At 44.6% G+C, this 18,073-nt stretch overlaps 1 protein-coding gene across 10 annotated transcripts in view; it reads left to right on the plus strand.

Annotated features, from left to right (window-relative positions):
* The window catches only part of LOC125899773 (titin-like), a 134,924-nt gene that overhangs the window by 52,681 nt on the left and 64,170 nt on the right, over positions 1–18,073 (plus strand). For all 10 annotated transcript variants that reach the window (XM_049594305.1, XM_049594304.1, XM_049594306.1 and 7 more), the window contains 26 exons: positions 250–368; positions 468–645; positions 884–1,168; positions 2,934–3,227; positions 3,350–3,649; positions 3,735–3,916; positions 4,240–4,369; positions 5,536–5,726; positions 6,340–6,769; positions 7,236–7,541; positions 9,176–9,357; positions 9,605–9,734; positions 9,887–10,038; positions 10,129–10,276; positions 11,261–11,423; positions 12,491–12,642; positions 13,134–13,430; positions 13,514–13,813; positions 14,098–14,412; positions 14,502–14,650; positions 14,957–15,107; positions 15,244–15,525; positions 15,623–15,925; positions 16,063–16,365; positions 16,601–16,882; positions 17,214–17,401. In XM_049594305.1, the coding sequence (XP_049450262.1) occupies positions 250–368; positions 468–645; positions 884–1,168; positions 2,934–3,227; positions 3,350–3,649; positions 3,735–3,916; positions 4,240–4,369; positions 5,536–5,726; positions 6,340–6,769; positions 7,236–7,541; positions 9,176–9,357; positions 9,605–9,734; positions 9,887–10,038; positions 10,129–10,276; positions 11,261–11,423; positions 12,491–12,642; positions 13,134–13,430; positions 13,514–13,813; positions 14,098–14,412; positions 14,502–14,650; positions 14,957–15,107; positions 15,244–15,525; positions 15,623–15,925; positions 16,063–16,365; positions 16,601–16,882; positions 17,214–17,401 (5,912 nt within the window). The remainder of the gene's footprint in view (positions 1–249; positions 369–467; positions 646–883; positions 1,169–2,933; positions 3,228–3,349; positions 3,650–3,734; positions 3,917–4,239; positions 4,370–5,535; positions 5,727–6,339; positions 6,770–7,235; positions 7,542–9,175; positions 9,358–9,604; positions 9,735–9,886; positions 10,039–10,128; positions 10,277–11,260; positions 11,424–12,490; positions 12,643–13,133; positions 13,431–13,513; positions 13,814–14,097; positions 14,413–14,501; positions 14,651–14,956; positions 15,108–15,243; positions 15,526–15,622; positions 15,926–16,062; positions 16,366–16,600; positions 16,883–17,213; positions 17,402–18,073) is intronic.

Consider the following 18,073-nt stretch of genomic DNA (forward strand, 5'->3'; position numbering starts at 1 on the left):
AGCTTCCCAAGCTCAGTACAATTTCTGGGGACAGAGGCAGATAGAAAGTCCAGGGAGCGCAAACTGTGTGATGGAGTGTTAGTCCAACTTTGAGAAATTCAATTTAGTATGATTTCAGTTGGACTAACATGTTTACATGTATTTTAAAAGTCCGGTTTTAGTCAGACTAACATAATAAATCCATTTTCTCTGATGTCATGGAAACATACCGATCACCAGCATTAATACACCTCTGCCCTCCCCCCACAGTGCCTCCTGGCCCCCCAACTCCATGGATCGTGGACACTGGGAAGACCTCTGTCATCGTGGCCTGGAAGCCCCCACTGTACAACGGAGGAGGAGAGATCCTGGGTTACCACGTTGAGAAGGTACAGGAAGTGAATACAGTTACATGCAGCCGATGGCCTTTGTGTCATCTTAGAAGACAAACAGAAGTCTTACACATCTCTGATGTGTTGTTTTCTCAGGTTCTGGTCGGAGAGAAGAACTGGACTCGCAGCACAGAGTTCAGGTGTAAAGAGCTGACTTACACTGTGACTGGTCTGACTGAGGGAGGGGATTATTACATCCGGGTCATGGCTGTCAACGACGCCGGTCCTGGAGCTCCCGGTGTGACCGAACCTGTCACCGTCAGAGAGCCTCTAGGTACGGACACTTTCATGATGGGACAGGGTGTGGGGGGAGGGGCATGGCCAATAAGACTTCACCTCAGTAGGTTGAAATTCAACACTTCCTGCAGCTGCTTCACAGTCAGTGTGTTCCAGTCGAGAGAAGTAAAGCAGCTGCAGGAAGTGAGGAAGTGTCATATGTTATGTCTGTCCTAATCAGGAGATGTACATTTTTTTAACAAAGACTGACTCGTCTCGCTGTCCGTGTCCCTTAGAACCTCCTGCTGTGAACTTTGATGTATCTGTGAGGAACGGCGTCTTGATCAGGGCTGGTGAGTCACTGAGACTTCCGGCCGTGGTGACCGGCAGACCCCAGCCCGAAGTCAAATGGGCCAAAGATGGCGCTGAAGTTGACAAGGAGCGTATGATTGTGGAGACGGAGGGCAAGAACACTGTTCTGTTCATCAAGACGACCGTGAGGGCAGATCACGGAAAATACCAGGTCTCCGGCACCAACAGCCAAGGGGCCAAGACAGCCGAGACCACAGTGGATGTCATGGGTCAGTGTCAGACAAACGCATGTCAGAATCAGTGTTTCAAATCCAGTTCATCCAGCACACACATCCTCTAAAGGAGGACTGAGACTTTAGATCCAACTTAAGGTGAAATGGCTTAAGTCTTCTGAAGAACATCTCTGCTGAGTCTTTATTCTTTTAACTGCAGGAGAGAAAAGCTTGTGATTGTTAGAGGACAAGTCTTAACTTCAGTTTTGGCTTCACTTGAATCACAGATTTTAACACAATGAGTGAGGTGCTGATTCTTTATATCGGAGAAATTTTAGAAACGTCAGGTTTATATAAAATATTTCTGAGATTTGATTTGTTCTTTATGGCTGCTGAAGCACTCATTTGTGTCTTTTAATATTTCTATTAAAATCTATTGTTTGGCTTCTCTACAAACTTTAACAAGAGATACTACAGATAAACAAGGTAAAAACTGTAATGAACAGATATAACCATCACTCTGAACGATAATATTGGTACATCATCGGTATCAGCCGATATTGGCTTTAAAATGAACTTTGAAATGAACAGAATTAGCTAGCATGCCTTTCCTCATTTTGCACAATACATTGAAAAATATTTTATTTCATGTCTCCATCTGCCGGTGGGCTATCATGATAAGAGTATGCATGCATAATATGATGTTAATTCTGCTAAAGAAGAGACTTGATGATCACTACAATTAGGTGGGGAAAAATGGATATATAGGTATTGGGTATTGGCAAAAAATTGTACATCATGCACCCCTAATTTCCAGAACACAAATCTGAACTTTGGATAAAATCACGTTCAAACTTGTTTCATTTTGTTGTCATATTACAGTCAACGTTTTTATCTGAGGGAGTTTAGGATATCTCTTATAATCACTCCATAAATCAGAAAATACTGTCAACAGTTCACTGTGTTTTCAGGAGTACAATGTTGTATAATCAGGCTGTAAATGATTTATGAAAATAACGCTCTGTAAATACCTTTAGAATATAAACAGGAATTAAAGCTGTAAGCAGCGATGAACAGGCCCTCGTACTTCTGCGTAACATGGGGGTACTGGTAGGACGCCGGCTGATGCAGCAGGAGTGAGATGGTATATCCTTGATAGAGTGTGAGAGTTGGAATGACCTATTTCACTTCATACCACTTCCTGTGTCCACTATGTGGCACTGGAGAACACACTGATTATAAGTCATGTTGTTGTAATTCAGTTGAACACCCCACCATGTAAATTTCATGTAAACCAAATGAACTGAAAAGACGTACTTCCTGTTGCCAGAAAGTGGCGCAGTCACCATGACACCTAATGTGCATGTACTTGGCTTCAGACCTAGAGCCTCATAAAAGCTGTGAAGTTTTGGGCAGATTGGACCATGTGTGCTGGAGTTAGACCACTTCCTGTTTGGTGGCGAAAAATGAATGTTGGATGTCTTGCCACAGTGACATGGTTCGACGAAAAGTCAAGCTTTGACCAACTTTTGATGTCAAAGGCCTTTAGATGGTACCAACAAAATTTTAAGTCGATCCAATCAAATCTGGAAAAGGAGTTTGTTAAAGTACAACCCCTGGAGATGGCTTAAAGTCAGAAAAATTACACATAAAATTGAAAATGGCCAACTTTCTGTTTGGTTAGCGTATAGCTCCATGAGACTTTTTTTGTACATCTTGGGGTGTTACATGTTCCTGCCAAGTTTTGTACATGTAGGTCAAACCAGGACCAAAGTGGTCAAGACCCCGTAGCTAACATTTTTATCAACCTGTGTTTCAACAGACGTCCCCGGACCAGTGGTGGACCTGAAGACGGTCGCAGTAACCAAGAAGAACATCGTTCTCACCTGGTTGGACCCTCTGGATAACGGCGGCAGTGACATCATCGGCTACGAGGTGCTTAGGAAAGACTCCAATATGAAACTCTTCCGTCAGCCCCTGGAGACGGCGTCCTGCAAGTGCGACGTCCAGGGTCTGCTGTCTGGCGAGCAGTACGACTTAAGGGTCGTCGCCAAGAACAAGTACGGCTACGGAACTCCGACTGACCTGGGACCCATCCTGGCCGAAGATCCCAAAGGTAAAACTGCCAAATATGACCAATGTTTTTCTGACTAAACATCTTCAAGAAGATTTGTGACCATTAAAGGTTCTCTTGGAACAGTCACACAGTGTTGATCAAACTCCTCTATATTGTTTCAGATGTTCCGTCTGCTCCCGAGAAACTGCGCTACACCGACAGAACCAAGAGCACCATCACCTTGACCTGGCTGCCACCTCTCTCTAACGGCGGCAGCCCCATCATGGGCTACTATGTGGAGAAGATGAGGTCCGACAGCACCGAGTACGAAGTGGCAAACCGGAAGATGTTCACAGAGTGCTGCGGGACCATCGATAGCCTTTCGGAGAACCAGGAGTATGACTTCCGCGTCAAAGCAGTGAATGAGGTTGGGATAGGAGAGCCCTCTAAGTCTATCAACGCCAAGATCCAGGACGATGAAAGTATGACGCTGACTCTTAAAGTCTTTTTGTAAGGCTGATCTAATGAAGAGCAGAAACACTGATAGATGTTTTTTTTTGTCCACAGTCCCTCCAAGAATTACTATCCTGAAGTACTTCAAGGCCAACTCCCTCTTTGTGAAGAAGGGCGCGGCCATAGACATCCCCGCGGAGGTGATGGGACTTCCTCTGCCAACGATCCGTTGGATGAGGGATGATGTGGTGTTGGAGAAGCCGGAGGACGAGAGGATGACGATGGAGACTGAGGAGGTCCGAGCTGATTTATGTGTTCATGGACTTTTAACCCACTCTGTATGTCCAAACTGTCCTGTTAGACTTTCTGTGGTGACTGGATGATCCCATGACCTTTCGTCTTCTGGGAGAAACTCTGTAGATAACTAAGTCATCAGTAATATAATTTTTGGCTCGGCTTCTCATGTCAGCTGGAGCTTTTTTTTTTACTTCTGTTCTTTATTTCGTCTGCTGAAGATTGTTTCCAAAGTTTCAATGTTTGTAAAACATGTTGAACCTGCCCTGCATCTGAATTATGCCATATAGATAAATAAATCTGCTTTTTGCCTTCTCATCTTCAGGTGGACCGGACGACTCTGAGGACAAAGATCGCCTTCCCAGAGACCGTCAGGAAGGACAAAGGCAACTATAAGCTGGTGGCTGAAAACTGTCACGGCAAAGCTGAACAAATCATCAGAGTCACGATCTTTGGTAAGGACAAAACACTAAAACTTCAGTCATTTTCCATGCCTGTTTAGTTTCTATCATTTTACTCTTTGATGTCTAACCAAGCTACATTTTAGCAAAATTAAAACTATATATTAAATGTTTTAAAGTTCTTATCATCACAGCCATAGACTGTATAACATGATGGACGTAGACACCATGACATCACCTATTGGTTTTGTCCTTTTGCCTGTTGCCATCTGTGGTATTTGGAGTCAAAAGTGACAATACTGGGACAAGAGGGTGGAGCTAACCCTAACGCTAGCTGTCGGGTTGATTAGCGCAGCGCATTTAAAGCTTTAGTGGCTATGACTTCACCTTTTCTCTGTGAATCTGGGGTTAACGTTAGAGACCAAACTGTTGTAAATAGACCGTATAAAATAATGGATGTAGCCACCATGAAGTCACCCACTGATTTGTGAATTCACGTGTCGCCATCTTGGTTTTTTGGAACTAGAAGTGACCATAATTGGATGAGAGGGTGGAGTTAACCCTAACCCTAGCCACTAACTTGGTTAGCTTGGTTCCTTTACAGCAATAGTAAACTGTGATATTGCTAATGTTAATATTCAGTAGTGAAAAACAAGTGTAGAATGATAAAAACTGAACAGCGACTCTTCAGTGGGTCTTTTAGTAGAGGGACTTCAAACACTGAACAAGAATTTTTTAGACGACCAAAATGTTACAGTTAACTTTTCATGACCTCAAAACACACTGATATAGTGACAGTCACAGCTACACCTATACTCTTTAAATCTGGTTAAATTACCTACCCAATGTTGTCACCGTGGTAGCAATTTGTCAAAGGATAGCACCCACCTCTTAGGCAAAAAGGCCTTGCTCTTATTTATGTGTAACTTCAAGCCTTAATTAAATGTAAACAGATGAGTTATATAAAAGTCCAGCCCCCGTACAGTTGTCATGAATGTTGAAATTAGCTACAGAGACCAAAACAGTTTTTTGAACCAGGCTGTAAACATGTTTATTTCTGCATTTGAACATGGAGCTCTATGGAGACTGACTTGCTCTTGGAGCCAGCCTCAAGTGGACATCAGAGGAACTGCAGTTATTGGATTCATTTCTCAGCCCAGGAGGTTGCCGCCTGTTCTTTACATGGTGACCGTTACATTGACCCAACCCTGTGTTTTCAGACCGCCCTCTTCCTCCGAGGAACATTGTGATCTCAGACATCACGTCCGATTCGTGCTACCTGACCTGGTCAGCCCCAGAGGACAATGGAGGCAGTGAGATCAGCAACTACATCGTGGAGCAGAGGGACGCCAGCAAAAAGAAGTCTGACTACGAGGTTATGACCATCAACCTCACTGACAGGAGATATGCGGTGAGTCATGGCGGCATGGGGATTCACTGCTTTGATTGATGACGTTAACAAAAAAACTTCACGCAAGAAGAGATGTTAGCTCTGACTCCAGACTAAAAGGTTTATCTGACATTTAAAACCTCACAGAATCGAACATTAAACTATTACAAATAAAATCTATTGTTTTAAATTTTAAGGATCAAAATGTATCTTTGACACAAGAAAACATGTTCTTGACGTAGATCAATGATAATTAAATAATATGTTTTTCTTATATTGAGTATATATATACTGAGTAAAACAATGGTAAGAGTTTCATTTACATGTTTGTAAATTCCTGATAACCGTTAATAAAGATACGAGCCCTTTTTGTCAGTTTTTCAGCTCTTCCAAAAATCTGTTTCTGAACTCAACAGAAATAACTAAACTAACAAAAACAACAAACCTTCAAAGAAACTACTGTAAAATGTTCGAGAAATAAATCATCAGAATGTTAAAAAAATGTATCAGTTACATTTACATCTCCGTAATGCTCTGTTCTGTGTTTTCATCATATATTTAATTCTGTCTTTAACACCTTAACAAAAATAAATTTTAAAAAAAGTAACAAGCTGTCCCTGTTCTGCTCCTTCAGGTCCACAAACTTAACATGAATGGTATCTACCAGTTCAGGATCATAGCTGAGAATAAGTATGGCAAGAGTGACGGCTGCGAATCAGAGAAAGTCGAGCTCAGGGATCCATTCGGCCTCCCTGGACCACCACGTAACCCCAAGATCATTGCCGCCACAGCGACCACCATGACTGTGACTTGGGAGCCTCCTCTGGACAACGGTGGCTCCACCATTCAGGGATACTGGCTGGAGAAGAGGGAGCGAGGCGCCGTGTACTGGGGACGCGTCAACAGAGCTCCAGTCACCAAACCGTCAGTTAAGGGCCTGCAGTACACCGTGCTCAGGCTCATAGAAGGAACCCAGTACCAGTTCAGGGTCTCAGCCTGTAACGCTGCAGGAATCGGACCACACAGTGAATACACCGAGTGCCGCTTCGCCGAGGATCCATGCAGTGAGTTTTAACGACAGAGTTTATCTCTGCAGCTCTGTCAGTCAGTTGGAAGTTTGCAATTTGCTATGAAAAAATACTCACTTTACCAGTTCATCAGGTGATTCATAAATTTTATCAACAGTGTGAAAGATTCTGTCAGATGCAGAGTTTGTTTTTTAGAATATTTTTTGGGGGCATTTTTGCCTTTAATTGATAGGACAGCTAAGCATGAAAGGGGAGAGAGAGAGGGAATGGCATGCAGCAAAGGGCCACAGGCTGGAGTCGAACCCGGGCTGCTGCAGCAACAGCCTTGTACATGGGGCACCTGCTCTATGCACTAAGCCACCGACGCCGCAGATGCAGAGTTTTAATCGGGCACAGCTGGCCCAGTAATGGAAGCTACAGAAGACACCTTGATGCTTAAAGTGAAATCTAGATATTTAACGTTAATGAGACTGACCTTTGACCCCTTCTGCTCCGCTCTCAGATCCTCCCAGCCCTCCTGGAACCCCGGAGGTTAAAGACAAGACCAAGAACAGCATCTCACTCACCTGGAGCCCGCCAGACAGAGATGGTGGTACCCCCATCAAGGGTTACATCGTCGAGGTCCACGAGGAGGGCACTCTTGATTGGAGGAGGGTGACTCCTGCCGACAAGCTCCACTTATCCACTGAAATCACCGTCCCAGACCTGAAGGAGGGCAAGAAGTGCAAGTTCAAGATCTACGCTGTGAATGCTGTCGGAACCTCTGAGCCCGCCAGGACGGGTGACATCCTGGTTCAGGACATCTTGAGTAAGAGTAACATACATTTCTGTTGAGCTGAGGTCCCACAGGGTTAAATACTGGGGCCTCTGCTGTTTACTGTGTATAGTTGCATGTGCATACTAGTGGCAGAAAAACAGTGGACGTCGGGGAGAAACAGTTGACACATCCGGAATAAAAATGTCTTCTTGTGCCGTTGGATGTCAGTACAGGAATGTGCACTAAGATAACCTAATATTTATAGAAAACCTTTGCCAAGGATGCCATAGTAGAAAATAAAGTTGTCTCCAATTAATTATAATCTCAATATTTAGGCTAAAATTGCTGCTGGACACTCCGTAGAGGAGTGTGTGTTTGGCTTACATGAACAGAATTACTTATGTGGTCACATTTGTTAAGCTTGGATTTGTCTTATTGTCCTTTGTTAACACTTGTGGAGACGTCCCCATATATTGTAATCTAATGTGGAAGTAACAGACAACTTTTTAACTAGCTAGCTAACGCTGTCTGTTTATTAACTCCTTGATCGTAACAGAACTTTCTCCACAGCTCATTTTAGAAAGGACACCATAAGAAAACATGTTCTTTGTTTAGATTACAAAACAGACAATAGATCATCGTATGTTTCTAGCTGACAGCGATCAGCCATAGGTAGCCCACTTGCTATGTTAGCTACATTGCTAATGTTAGTGTGCCTTTCATTTCCCTGCCTGGATGCAGATGAACTGATCTACACACATTATAGGATTTCTTGTGGTGTCTTTTCTAAAGTGAGGAGTGGTGAAAGTTAATATACTTTGTTATTATCAAGGTGTTAATAAACAGACAACGTTAGCTAGCTAAGGCGCTAGCACATTGATAAGTTGTACTTCCACATTAAATTATAAAGGGACGTCTCCCCAACCCAATCAAGGACAATATGCAAAATCCATGTTTGACAAACATGAGTTTTTACAATTTTTATGTTGATTAATTTTTTACCACGTAACTAATTAAGTAATTAAAAAAAAGCCAAACACACACTCTACTGAGCATTGAGCAGCAGTGATTAGCCTAGATATCAAGAATTCTAATTAACTGGAGACAAAACTTTTTTTTTCCACTACACATAGATCATAAACTTATGGATACAGAAATTAGTCATTGCAATCGGTCAAAAAATATAAATGTTATAGTGCTTTTTACATTTTATTTTGCACTCACCCCAACACCACTACTGTCCCTTTCTGACACCAGTTTGGCTCTGCCCACAAAATACTTCATCACAGTTTACAAACACAAAGAGGGTCCAAAGTTAATATTTATTTTGTCAGTTTCTATGCTGATGACACCATCGTGTATGCCAACAGCTCAACCACAAACCAGTCTTCTTTTTATGACCTTCAGGCATCTTTTATGAATTCTTCTCAAAAGGAGAAAAACTTAACATTTCACAGCAGCTTTATTGATCCTGATCTGATCAATACTCTTAGTGGAAATCTAACAGATTCAGTAAAGCTTCATAAGAACTGAGGGATTCAGCTCAACAGCAAATTGTTTTGGAATCTCCAGAATATATTAGTTCTCTTGTGAGACAGATCTTGATCTTATTGAATCTTAACAAAGATTGTTTACCTGATTATGAAAAAACAAATCTGCGCTCCTGTTTCCTGTCTGTTGTTCAGTCGAGCCGATGGTGTCTCTAGAAGTGGACGTTAACGACCTGCTCACCTGCAGAGCGGGAACAACCATCAAGATTCCCGCCACCATCACCGGACGACCCATCCCCAAAGTCACCTGGCACTTCGATGGAAACGCAGAGATGGAGAAGAAGAACGAACTCCACATGCTGCCCATCGACTCAGAGGTCAGACTGCTTGCACTTTAATGGACTGTATCTTCATTTCTGTTTCACCTACGCATGAAACAAAAACCGCACCGAGGTTTCCATTTTGTCGGCAGAACATCTGAACTGTAGCTATTTTTGTGGTGTGAATTTTGCTTTCATTTTTAGGAGCTGAACAAAAAGTGTGACGGATGACTTAAAGAACTGTAATGGTTTTAAACATGAAATTGTGCCTCATGTGGTTTCTGATGTCACGCTGGTGTTTCAGATCTACTCCACTGACACGACCTCAGTGATTGTGATCCCAGATTGCAAAATGCACCACAGCGGCCGATACATCCTCAACGCCGAGAGCCCCGCCGGACACAAGGTGGTCAAAGTCCGTGTCACTGTGCTCGGTACGTAAAGATTCAAAGGGTTTGTTTGTCATTTAATATGATTAGAAAATTAGTAAAAGGTATGACTGAGAAACAGGATAGGATTTATGATAGAAATGTAAAATGTCTCCCTGGTCTTCTAGTCTCTGATTTCTTGTTCTGTGAATCCATAGACCTGCCCGGACCTCCCAGAGACCTGAAGGTCAGCGACGTGACAAGAGGAACTTGTCGCCTCACCTGGAAACCTCCAGAGAATGATGGCGGAGAGAGAGTGAAGAGCTACTTCATCGAGGAGAAGGCGGTGGGCGGCAAAGCCTGGACCAAGGTATGACCTCCCCCACACACTTGGAGCTTCACTGGATAATAACACACTGCTGCTGCTTACCCCCCCCCTTCCCCGATGTTGTCATTCCAGGTGAACCCGGCCTGTACTTCTCAGTCTGTGGTCGTCTCAGACCTGATCAACGGTCAGGACTACTTCTTCCGCGTCCGGGCTGAGAACCGCTTTGGCTTCGGGCCATACGCAGAGACCATCGAGCGCACCTGCGCCAGAGATCCAATCCGTACGGCTCCTCTCTTTATCCTTACCTCTGCTTGGTTTTTACACTGAAAACACTTTGATTATTGAACCTGATTTAAAAGAAAAGCAGGAAGGGTCACGATCCTTAACACTCAGATACACATCTACACTGCTCTGTAACATTAAGTCCAGTTCAGACCAAAGATTCGGTACTAGATGAAACCGATTTAGAACGTTGCAAAGAAAAGTTGCAGCGGTGTGAACTGGCCGGTCTCAGCTGGACTCAAGCCGGCTGATGGTGTCACCTGCAAACCAGCTGGTCAAATCACCGGCGGCTGGTTTTAAAGCATGTCACCTGTTTTTGGTTTTTTTGGTTTGTTTGTTTTTTTAGATTATTTTTGGGCTTTTTTGTCTTTATTGTATGGGACAGAGTGAAAGGGGGTGAGAGAGAGAGCGGGGGGTGACATGCAGAAATGGTTGCAAGCCGAAGTCGAACCTGTGACCGCTGCAGCGAGGCATCGCCTCTGTACATGGGGCACCGGCACTATCTCACTACGCTACCGACTCCCCATGTCACTTGTTTTTAAAGCCAGTCAGCTTGTAGTGAAGTCTGCTGGTCAAGTCAAAATGACTATAGACGGCGTGTCTGCTTGCAGGTGCTCTGTCCCTGCCGAGGCCTCTGTTTCCGTCCTCACGGTATACAGGTGTCAGACAGTGGGTTGCTGCTGCTGCTCGCTGTATGTGAACTGGGCTTCAGACAGAACTTAAGATCCAGATAATGGTTTATCTCTGCAGAGCTGATCACATTCAATATTTGGGTTCATGCATCAACACTGAACTGACTTTTAAACCACACACTGCTCAAGCTGTACAGAAAATGGATCTCCAGACAAACAAGATGACACATCTCATCAGGTTCATCCTGATATGATCCATTTGACACACTCTGATCTCCCAAATTGTGTTTGTACTGGTTACACATTATTAGTGTGAAGTGTAAGCTCATGTTCATGAGTTGTATCTGCAGATCCTCCCGACCCTCCGACCAGGCTGAAGATCACATCCGTGAGGAAGGGCACAGTGTCTTTGACCTGGAAGGCTCCAAAGAACGATGGCGGTTCACCCGTCACCCACTACAGCGTTGAAATGCTCTGCTGGGATGCCAGTGGCCAGAGGGAGGCCTGGAGGAGGTAAGACGTTAAATGAGAATGAATCAGTCTGATCAGGTCCGTTTGGATCAGGACTGAAGTATCCATCTATTTCAGACCAGGTGGACTGGGATCCGTTTGGGTCAGTTATGGATCATCTCCAAAATTTTGGACCTTTAGAAACCACCACTTTACAGAACACCACTTCTTAGGGGGATTTATACTTGTGGGGCAAACGCTACGCACATGGCCTACACCATAGTGAGCATTTCTACTTGTGTGGTGGTGTGTCTGTGTCACTCTGCAGTTACACCTCCAAAACACTAGTCAGTGGCAGAGGTTTCTGTGAAGTGCTGTAAAGTTTAGTTGATACAAAACACACCTTAAACACACATTAAACACACATTAAACATGGCTTAATAGAGACCATTTCAAACAAGTACACAAATCAGCTTCTCTATAACTCACAGCATTCACAGACAAAATACTTGTCTTTATCTGGACACATTTTCCCCACAAATACAACATGCTAACATTATTAGCACATGCCTATGGCATTTTACATTGTATAAATTAGCCTAGCAACTAGCGGAGATTTCCTCTGCTCATATGAAGCCAGGATAAATCACACACAAGACTTAAAATGTTATTTATGTTATTGTCTTCACAATTTATTGTTTCTTATCTGTGAAATTAAAGTAAATAAAAGCTTTGTTTCCACTGAGGGAAATGGTTTCAGCTTACAAAAATCGACAGGAGGTCTGCATCACCGTCAAGTGTAGTTAAATTTCTGGGGAGGGGCATGTCAGCCTCTAAATCGATGCAGAGCCTACGCTGTAGGTATGACGTCGATTTGATGCATAAGTATAAATCCCACATTAATTTCTCATTATTCCATATTTTCCTGCAGTCAAATTAGCACTTTACAAATTCTTTCTCATCCGCTACCTCAGTGGATGGAAACATATCCACTCTTTTATTCTGTGTGAATTTTGTGACCGCAAAACATAAATAAATATGCGAAACACAAAGTGATTAACTTCCATATGACAATCTCTGTCTGTCTAAAACCTTTTCAGCACTGAGATTTGTTTCGTCTGTGTCTTCAGGTGTAACAGAAGAGATGTGGACACCACCAGCTTCAAGGTGGAGGACCTGACGGAGGGAGACGAGTACGAGTTCAGAGTGATGGCACATAACGAGGTCGGACCCAGCCGACCTTCAACCACAGCTGGACCCGTCCTTATTCAGGACCAGACCTGTAAGGGGGGGGGGGGGTTAAATGAAATACATTATCCAGCTGTATTATGGGAAATGTAGGATCTAGTGTTGTTTACCCAACAGTCCAGATTTTTGGTGGTTGGATTTGGACCATTCTGGTTTTAATCTGCTTCATGGAAGAAACACTGAAGTCTCTCTAGTATTAGCAGCATGCTTAGAGATGTTTGGTTTCTATTCTTCTCAGGGATAACTCAACTCAAAGTTACAATGTGTCACAATCATAAAGAAGTTCAATCTATGGAAACTCTAATTTAACCTTCAGTACTGTATTTCACTTTCTTTGTCTCACCATTATCATAATCCTAAACTGATTTATTGCCCATCTTGGCACTCCAGCGCAAAGTTGATCAGTTTTGGATCAGACTTCTTGATGTGTTTAACCACAATATTTGCTGCCGTTCACCTTAAATCTTCAAAAGAGAAGAAACACGTTTTAAAAATGACGCATAATCTCCTCATGTTATATTTCAGGTGCTCCATCCATCGAGCTGAATGAGTTCATGGAGGTTGAGCAGGGCACCGACATCAAAATCGTGGCCAAGATCCGTGGCTGTCCATTCCCAAAGCTCACCTGGTACAAGGCTCCACCCCACAAGTCAGACAAAAAGGAGGAGGTCAAGTACGACGAGCACATCAACAAGATCGTGTCCGACGACACCTGCACGCTGCTCATCCAGCAGGGCAAACGTCCTGACACTGGCCTATACACACTGGTGGCCTCCAACAGCCTCGGCAAGGCCTCCAAGGAGATGAGGCTCAACGTGCTCGGTATGAACAAACACCTCAGAACAAACCATTCTCAGGTTTCACTGACTGAAATATGATTTTTTTTTTCTTTTTGTTTTTTTCAGGACGGCCCGGTCCTCCCTCTGCTCCCATCAAGTTCGAGGAGATTGGAGCCGAGAAGATCACGCTGTCCTGGCTGCCGCCGAAGGACGATGGAGGCTCCAAGGTCACAAACTATGTCATCTGGAAGCGCGTGGCCAGCAGGACGTCCTGGGTGCCTGTCACCAGCGAGCCCAAAGAGCGGATCTGGACCGTGGAGAACCTGTTGCAAGGACACGAGTATGTGTTCCGGGTCATGGCCCAAAACAAGTACGGAGTCGGAGAGCCACTGGACAGCGAGCCTGAGGTCGCCAGAGATCTCTTCAGTGAGTCTTCAGTTTCAAATATATATATATATCAGTACTACTACTTCACTTAAAGAACAGATCATCAGAGTAATGGAGGATTAAGTTCAGTGCAGGTGCTTTAGATTAAAGAACAATTAGAATTACAAGATCTTCTCCATGTTGACAAACTAAAGCATCATGGGATATTATTTTTTGTTGAGTTTCGAAATCAAACCACTTCAACTAAACCTGGAATATGTATTCACTGAAGCTGAATCTTTGAATCCTCTAACCTTTGACCTTTTCTATTCGTCCCACTGCAGACATCCCTGGTCAGGTCGAGAAGCCGACGGTAAGCGGCATCACCATGGATTCCATGACAGTAAACTGGGAGGAGCCCGAGGAGGATGGTGGCACCCCGATTACCGGCTACTGGCTGGAGCGAAAAGAGACAACAGGCAAACGCTGGACCCGCGTCACCCGCGACCCCATCCGTCCCATGGGCATGGGCGAGTCGTATGTGGTGAGTGGACTCATTGAGGGCTCCCAGTACCTGTTTAGAGTCTGTGCCATCAACGCCGCAGGACTTGGACCCTACAGCCCCACCACAGACCCCATCTTTGCCAGAGACCCCATCTGTAAGAGTCACACACTGAAATCACACAAGTTTATGTAGTTTTAAATACACAAAGACAGATGTTAACTGCCTGTCTGTCTCCACCTGTAGCCCCGCCCTCTCCTCCGACCCCGAAGGTTAATGATTGGACGAGGTCCACAGTGGACCTGGAGTGGATCCCTCCTTTGAAGGATGGAGGCTCCAAGATCATGGGTTACTGGGTGGAGTACCAGGAGGAGGGCACTGAGCCCTGGGTCAAGGTGAGAACACGGTCATGGAAAACCTGAGAAAGTCATGGAATATCACAAACTCATTTTCAAGGCCTGGAAAAGTCACAGAATTAGTAAAAGTGGAAAAGTCATGGAATTTTGACTAGGCAGACTAGGCCTATGTCAGCATACCTAGGGGCTAGTCCAAGACAGGCCTGAGCCAGCCCTAACTATAAGCTTTATCAAAGAGTAATGTCTTAAGTCTGCTATTATATGTGGGGTAATTGTTTGCTTCCTTTTTAGAGATAGATGTGTGTTTCAGAGCGACCTCACAAAGTCCATGTTTGTGTTTTTCAGGCCAAAGAGACCGAAATTCGTGGTACCCGCTTTGTGATCACCGGTCTGAAGACTGGTGGCAAATACAAATTTAGGGTGACAGCTTTCAATGCTGCCGGTAACGGCGAGCCAGGAGTAATCCCAGAGGTGCTCGAGGTTAACGACAGAACCAGTGAGTCCGTTTGAAAGAGGGTGACACACGTCTTTCACGTCAAACTGTCGTTCTCTCAAAAATCTGACACTTAAGGATGTTTTCGTCCTGTTTGGTTATATCTAACGGACTGTAACGTTGAGTTTCTTCCCCCCAGTTGCTCCTGAGGTCGACCTGGATGCCTCAGTGAAGGATAGGATGGTGGTCCACGCCGGTGGTGTGATTCGTATCATTGCCTACGTGTCGGGCCAGCCAACCCCGGAGGTGACCTGGGGCAGAGAAGGAGCTGCGCTGCCTCCTGAGGCTAAAATTGAAACAACAGCTATCAGCTCATCTCTGGTCATCAAACCCTGCACCAGGAATCACCTTGGCATATACACACTGACCGCCAAGAATGCTGGAGGGGAGAAGAAGAAGAGCATCACTGTGGAAGTTTTAGGTAAAATACTGTTATCCTGTTGAAACGAGACGGCATCTTCAGACTCCTCAGTGATTTTATGTTTTTAATTACTACAACTAACTGTGTCCGCTCTCAGATGTCCCGGGGCCAGTCGGCATTCCCGTCACTGCAGAGAACCTGAGTACTGACACCTGCAAGATCAACTGGTTCTTCCCCGAGAGGGATGGTGGCTCTCCAATCAGCAATTTCATCATCCAGAAGCGTGAAGCAGAGCACAAGGCCTGGACCTCTCTGCATTTTACCGCCAGCAGACAGAATGCCATAGCTCAAGGCCTCACCGTCGGAAAGTCCTACTTCTTCAGAGTAGCCGCTGTGAATGCCATTGGCATGGGACCTTTCGTTGAGACCGCAGCCGAGCTCGTCGTCAAGGAAAAAATCAGTAAGTTTTGTGAAACCTGAATCCTGGTGACTACTGAAGATCTGAAAGGTGACATGTAACTATTGTAAAGATGAGAGGATGAGGAGACCACAAGATAAAAGTTCTGAGATTTGTCTGTATGTTTGTGTTTCCCTCAGGTGTGCCTGACCGCCCCGAGGGGCTCGAGGTCACCAAGGCCACCAAGGATTTGATCAGCATCACCTGGAAGCCGCCCAAGTTTGACGGTGGTTCGGACATCACCATGTACATCCTGGAAGCTCGTATGATCGGCAAAGACAAGTTCACCAGAGTGACGAAGGAGAGTCTGATGGAGAGGAAGTACACCTACGATGGGCTGAGAGAGGGAGAAACCTATGAGCTACGGGTCATCGCCGTCAACGAGGTTGGACCCAGCAAGCCGTCGTTCCCCACCAAACCAATCACCTGCAAGGATGAACTGGGTGAGAGAAGGAACAGCGCAAATTAACAAATACAAATATATATTACTGTTCACTTTGAAGGATTTGGAGTTCAGAAATAAGTGCTGAAACGTTCTTATTATGTGAAAGAAATAAACGGGCATCATCAGCAAAATATAAGACATAGGTAGATAAAGAAGCAGCTAACAAGTCACGGATTCTCACTCCTCAATGCGTCACTTTATCTGACTCTGTCCTCAACTTTCTTTTCTCACAGAGCCGCCAACCATCGAGCTGGACTTCCGCGATAAGATCATCATTCGTGTAGGCGAGAGCTGCCTGCTGCAGGGCCGCTACACCGGCAAACCCCCTCCATCCATTGTGTGGTACCGTGACGACAAGGAGCTGAAGGCCGACCAACACATTATGTTCAAGAACACGCTGACCACTATGTCGCTCGGCCTGATGAAAGCCAAGCGTGAGCACAGCGGCAAATATGTGGTTGTGGTGGAGAACAGCACCGGGTCCAGGAAGGGAGTCTGCAACATCACGGTTGTCGGTATGTAGGTGGACCTCTTGGGGAAATCTGGGGCTGATAGAAGCTTGTATCATCAGCAAAGAGTACTAAAGGTATAGATGATACGAAGCAACTCAACAACTGAATTAGATGGGAATAGAAGGAGTCCATGCCTAGACCCCTGTGGGCTACCAAAAGTAATTGTATTATCCATTTACATTCACACATTTTGCTACAAACAATGCTACAAAACTACCAGCTCTGCTGAGTAACGCAGAGATTGGCTGAGCACATTACATATTCCTTACCTGCAGAATCAAATATTCCTTACCTGCAGAGTTGTTTCACACTGACCTTTCTTTCTTCCCTGCAGACCGTCCCTCTCCTCCTGTTGGCCCCGTGGTGTTTGAGGAGGTGCATAGGGAGTACATGGTCATCTCTTGGAAACCTCCTCTGGACAACGGTGGTATCGACGTCTCCAACTACATCATTGAGAAGAGAGACGTTAACAGAGACACCTGGACCACAGTAACGTCTGCCACCACCAAGACCACATGCAAGGTGGGTCCAGATGATTTGACAACCACACTCCATTCAGCTGTTGTGTTACTATGCCAACGCGCCGGCAAGAGCCATAGGTGAAGGCATTATGTTTTCCAGTTATCCGTCTGTACATCCCGAAGTTCGTCCCATTCTTGTGGACAGGATATTTCAAGAATGCTTTGAGGGAATGTCTTCAAATTTAGCACAAATGGTCACTGTTCACAATTGTTTATTCTTTACTGAAGAATAAACTGATTAGAGTTTGGCGTTCGAAGGTCAAAGGTCAAGGTCAGTGTGACCTCATAAAATATGTCTTTGGCCCAAACTCAAGAATTATTATGCTAATTATGACAAAACTTCACACAAATGTCTAACAGGATGAAATAATGAAGTGATGACATTTAATATCGAAAAGGTCAAAGGTCATCTTCACTGTGACATCATCATGTTTTATCGTCATATCTCAGGAACAAAGGGGCAGACATTTGGTCAGATACTGAATTGGTGACTCTAATCTTGAAACTGTGCCGATTGTATAGATCTTCTGCGTGTGAAGCATCCATGTTTTCATAGACATTGGATGGAAACTGTCAGAGTAACTAGACTGGTGGGCGGAGACATTCAACAGCAAGGTGGTAGTTTTGGTTTTAAAGATCTTCAGGAGACCTGACCCAGAAAACCCATTTTCCC

Source organism: Epinephelus fuscoguttatus, linkage group LG13, assembly GCF_011397635.1.
Source record: "Epinephelus fuscoguttatus linkage group LG13, E.fuscoguttatus.final_Chr_v1".
NCBI classification, from domain to species: Eukaryota; Metazoa; Chordata; class Actinopteri; order Perciformes; family Serranidae; genus Epinephelus; species Epinephelus fuscoguttatus.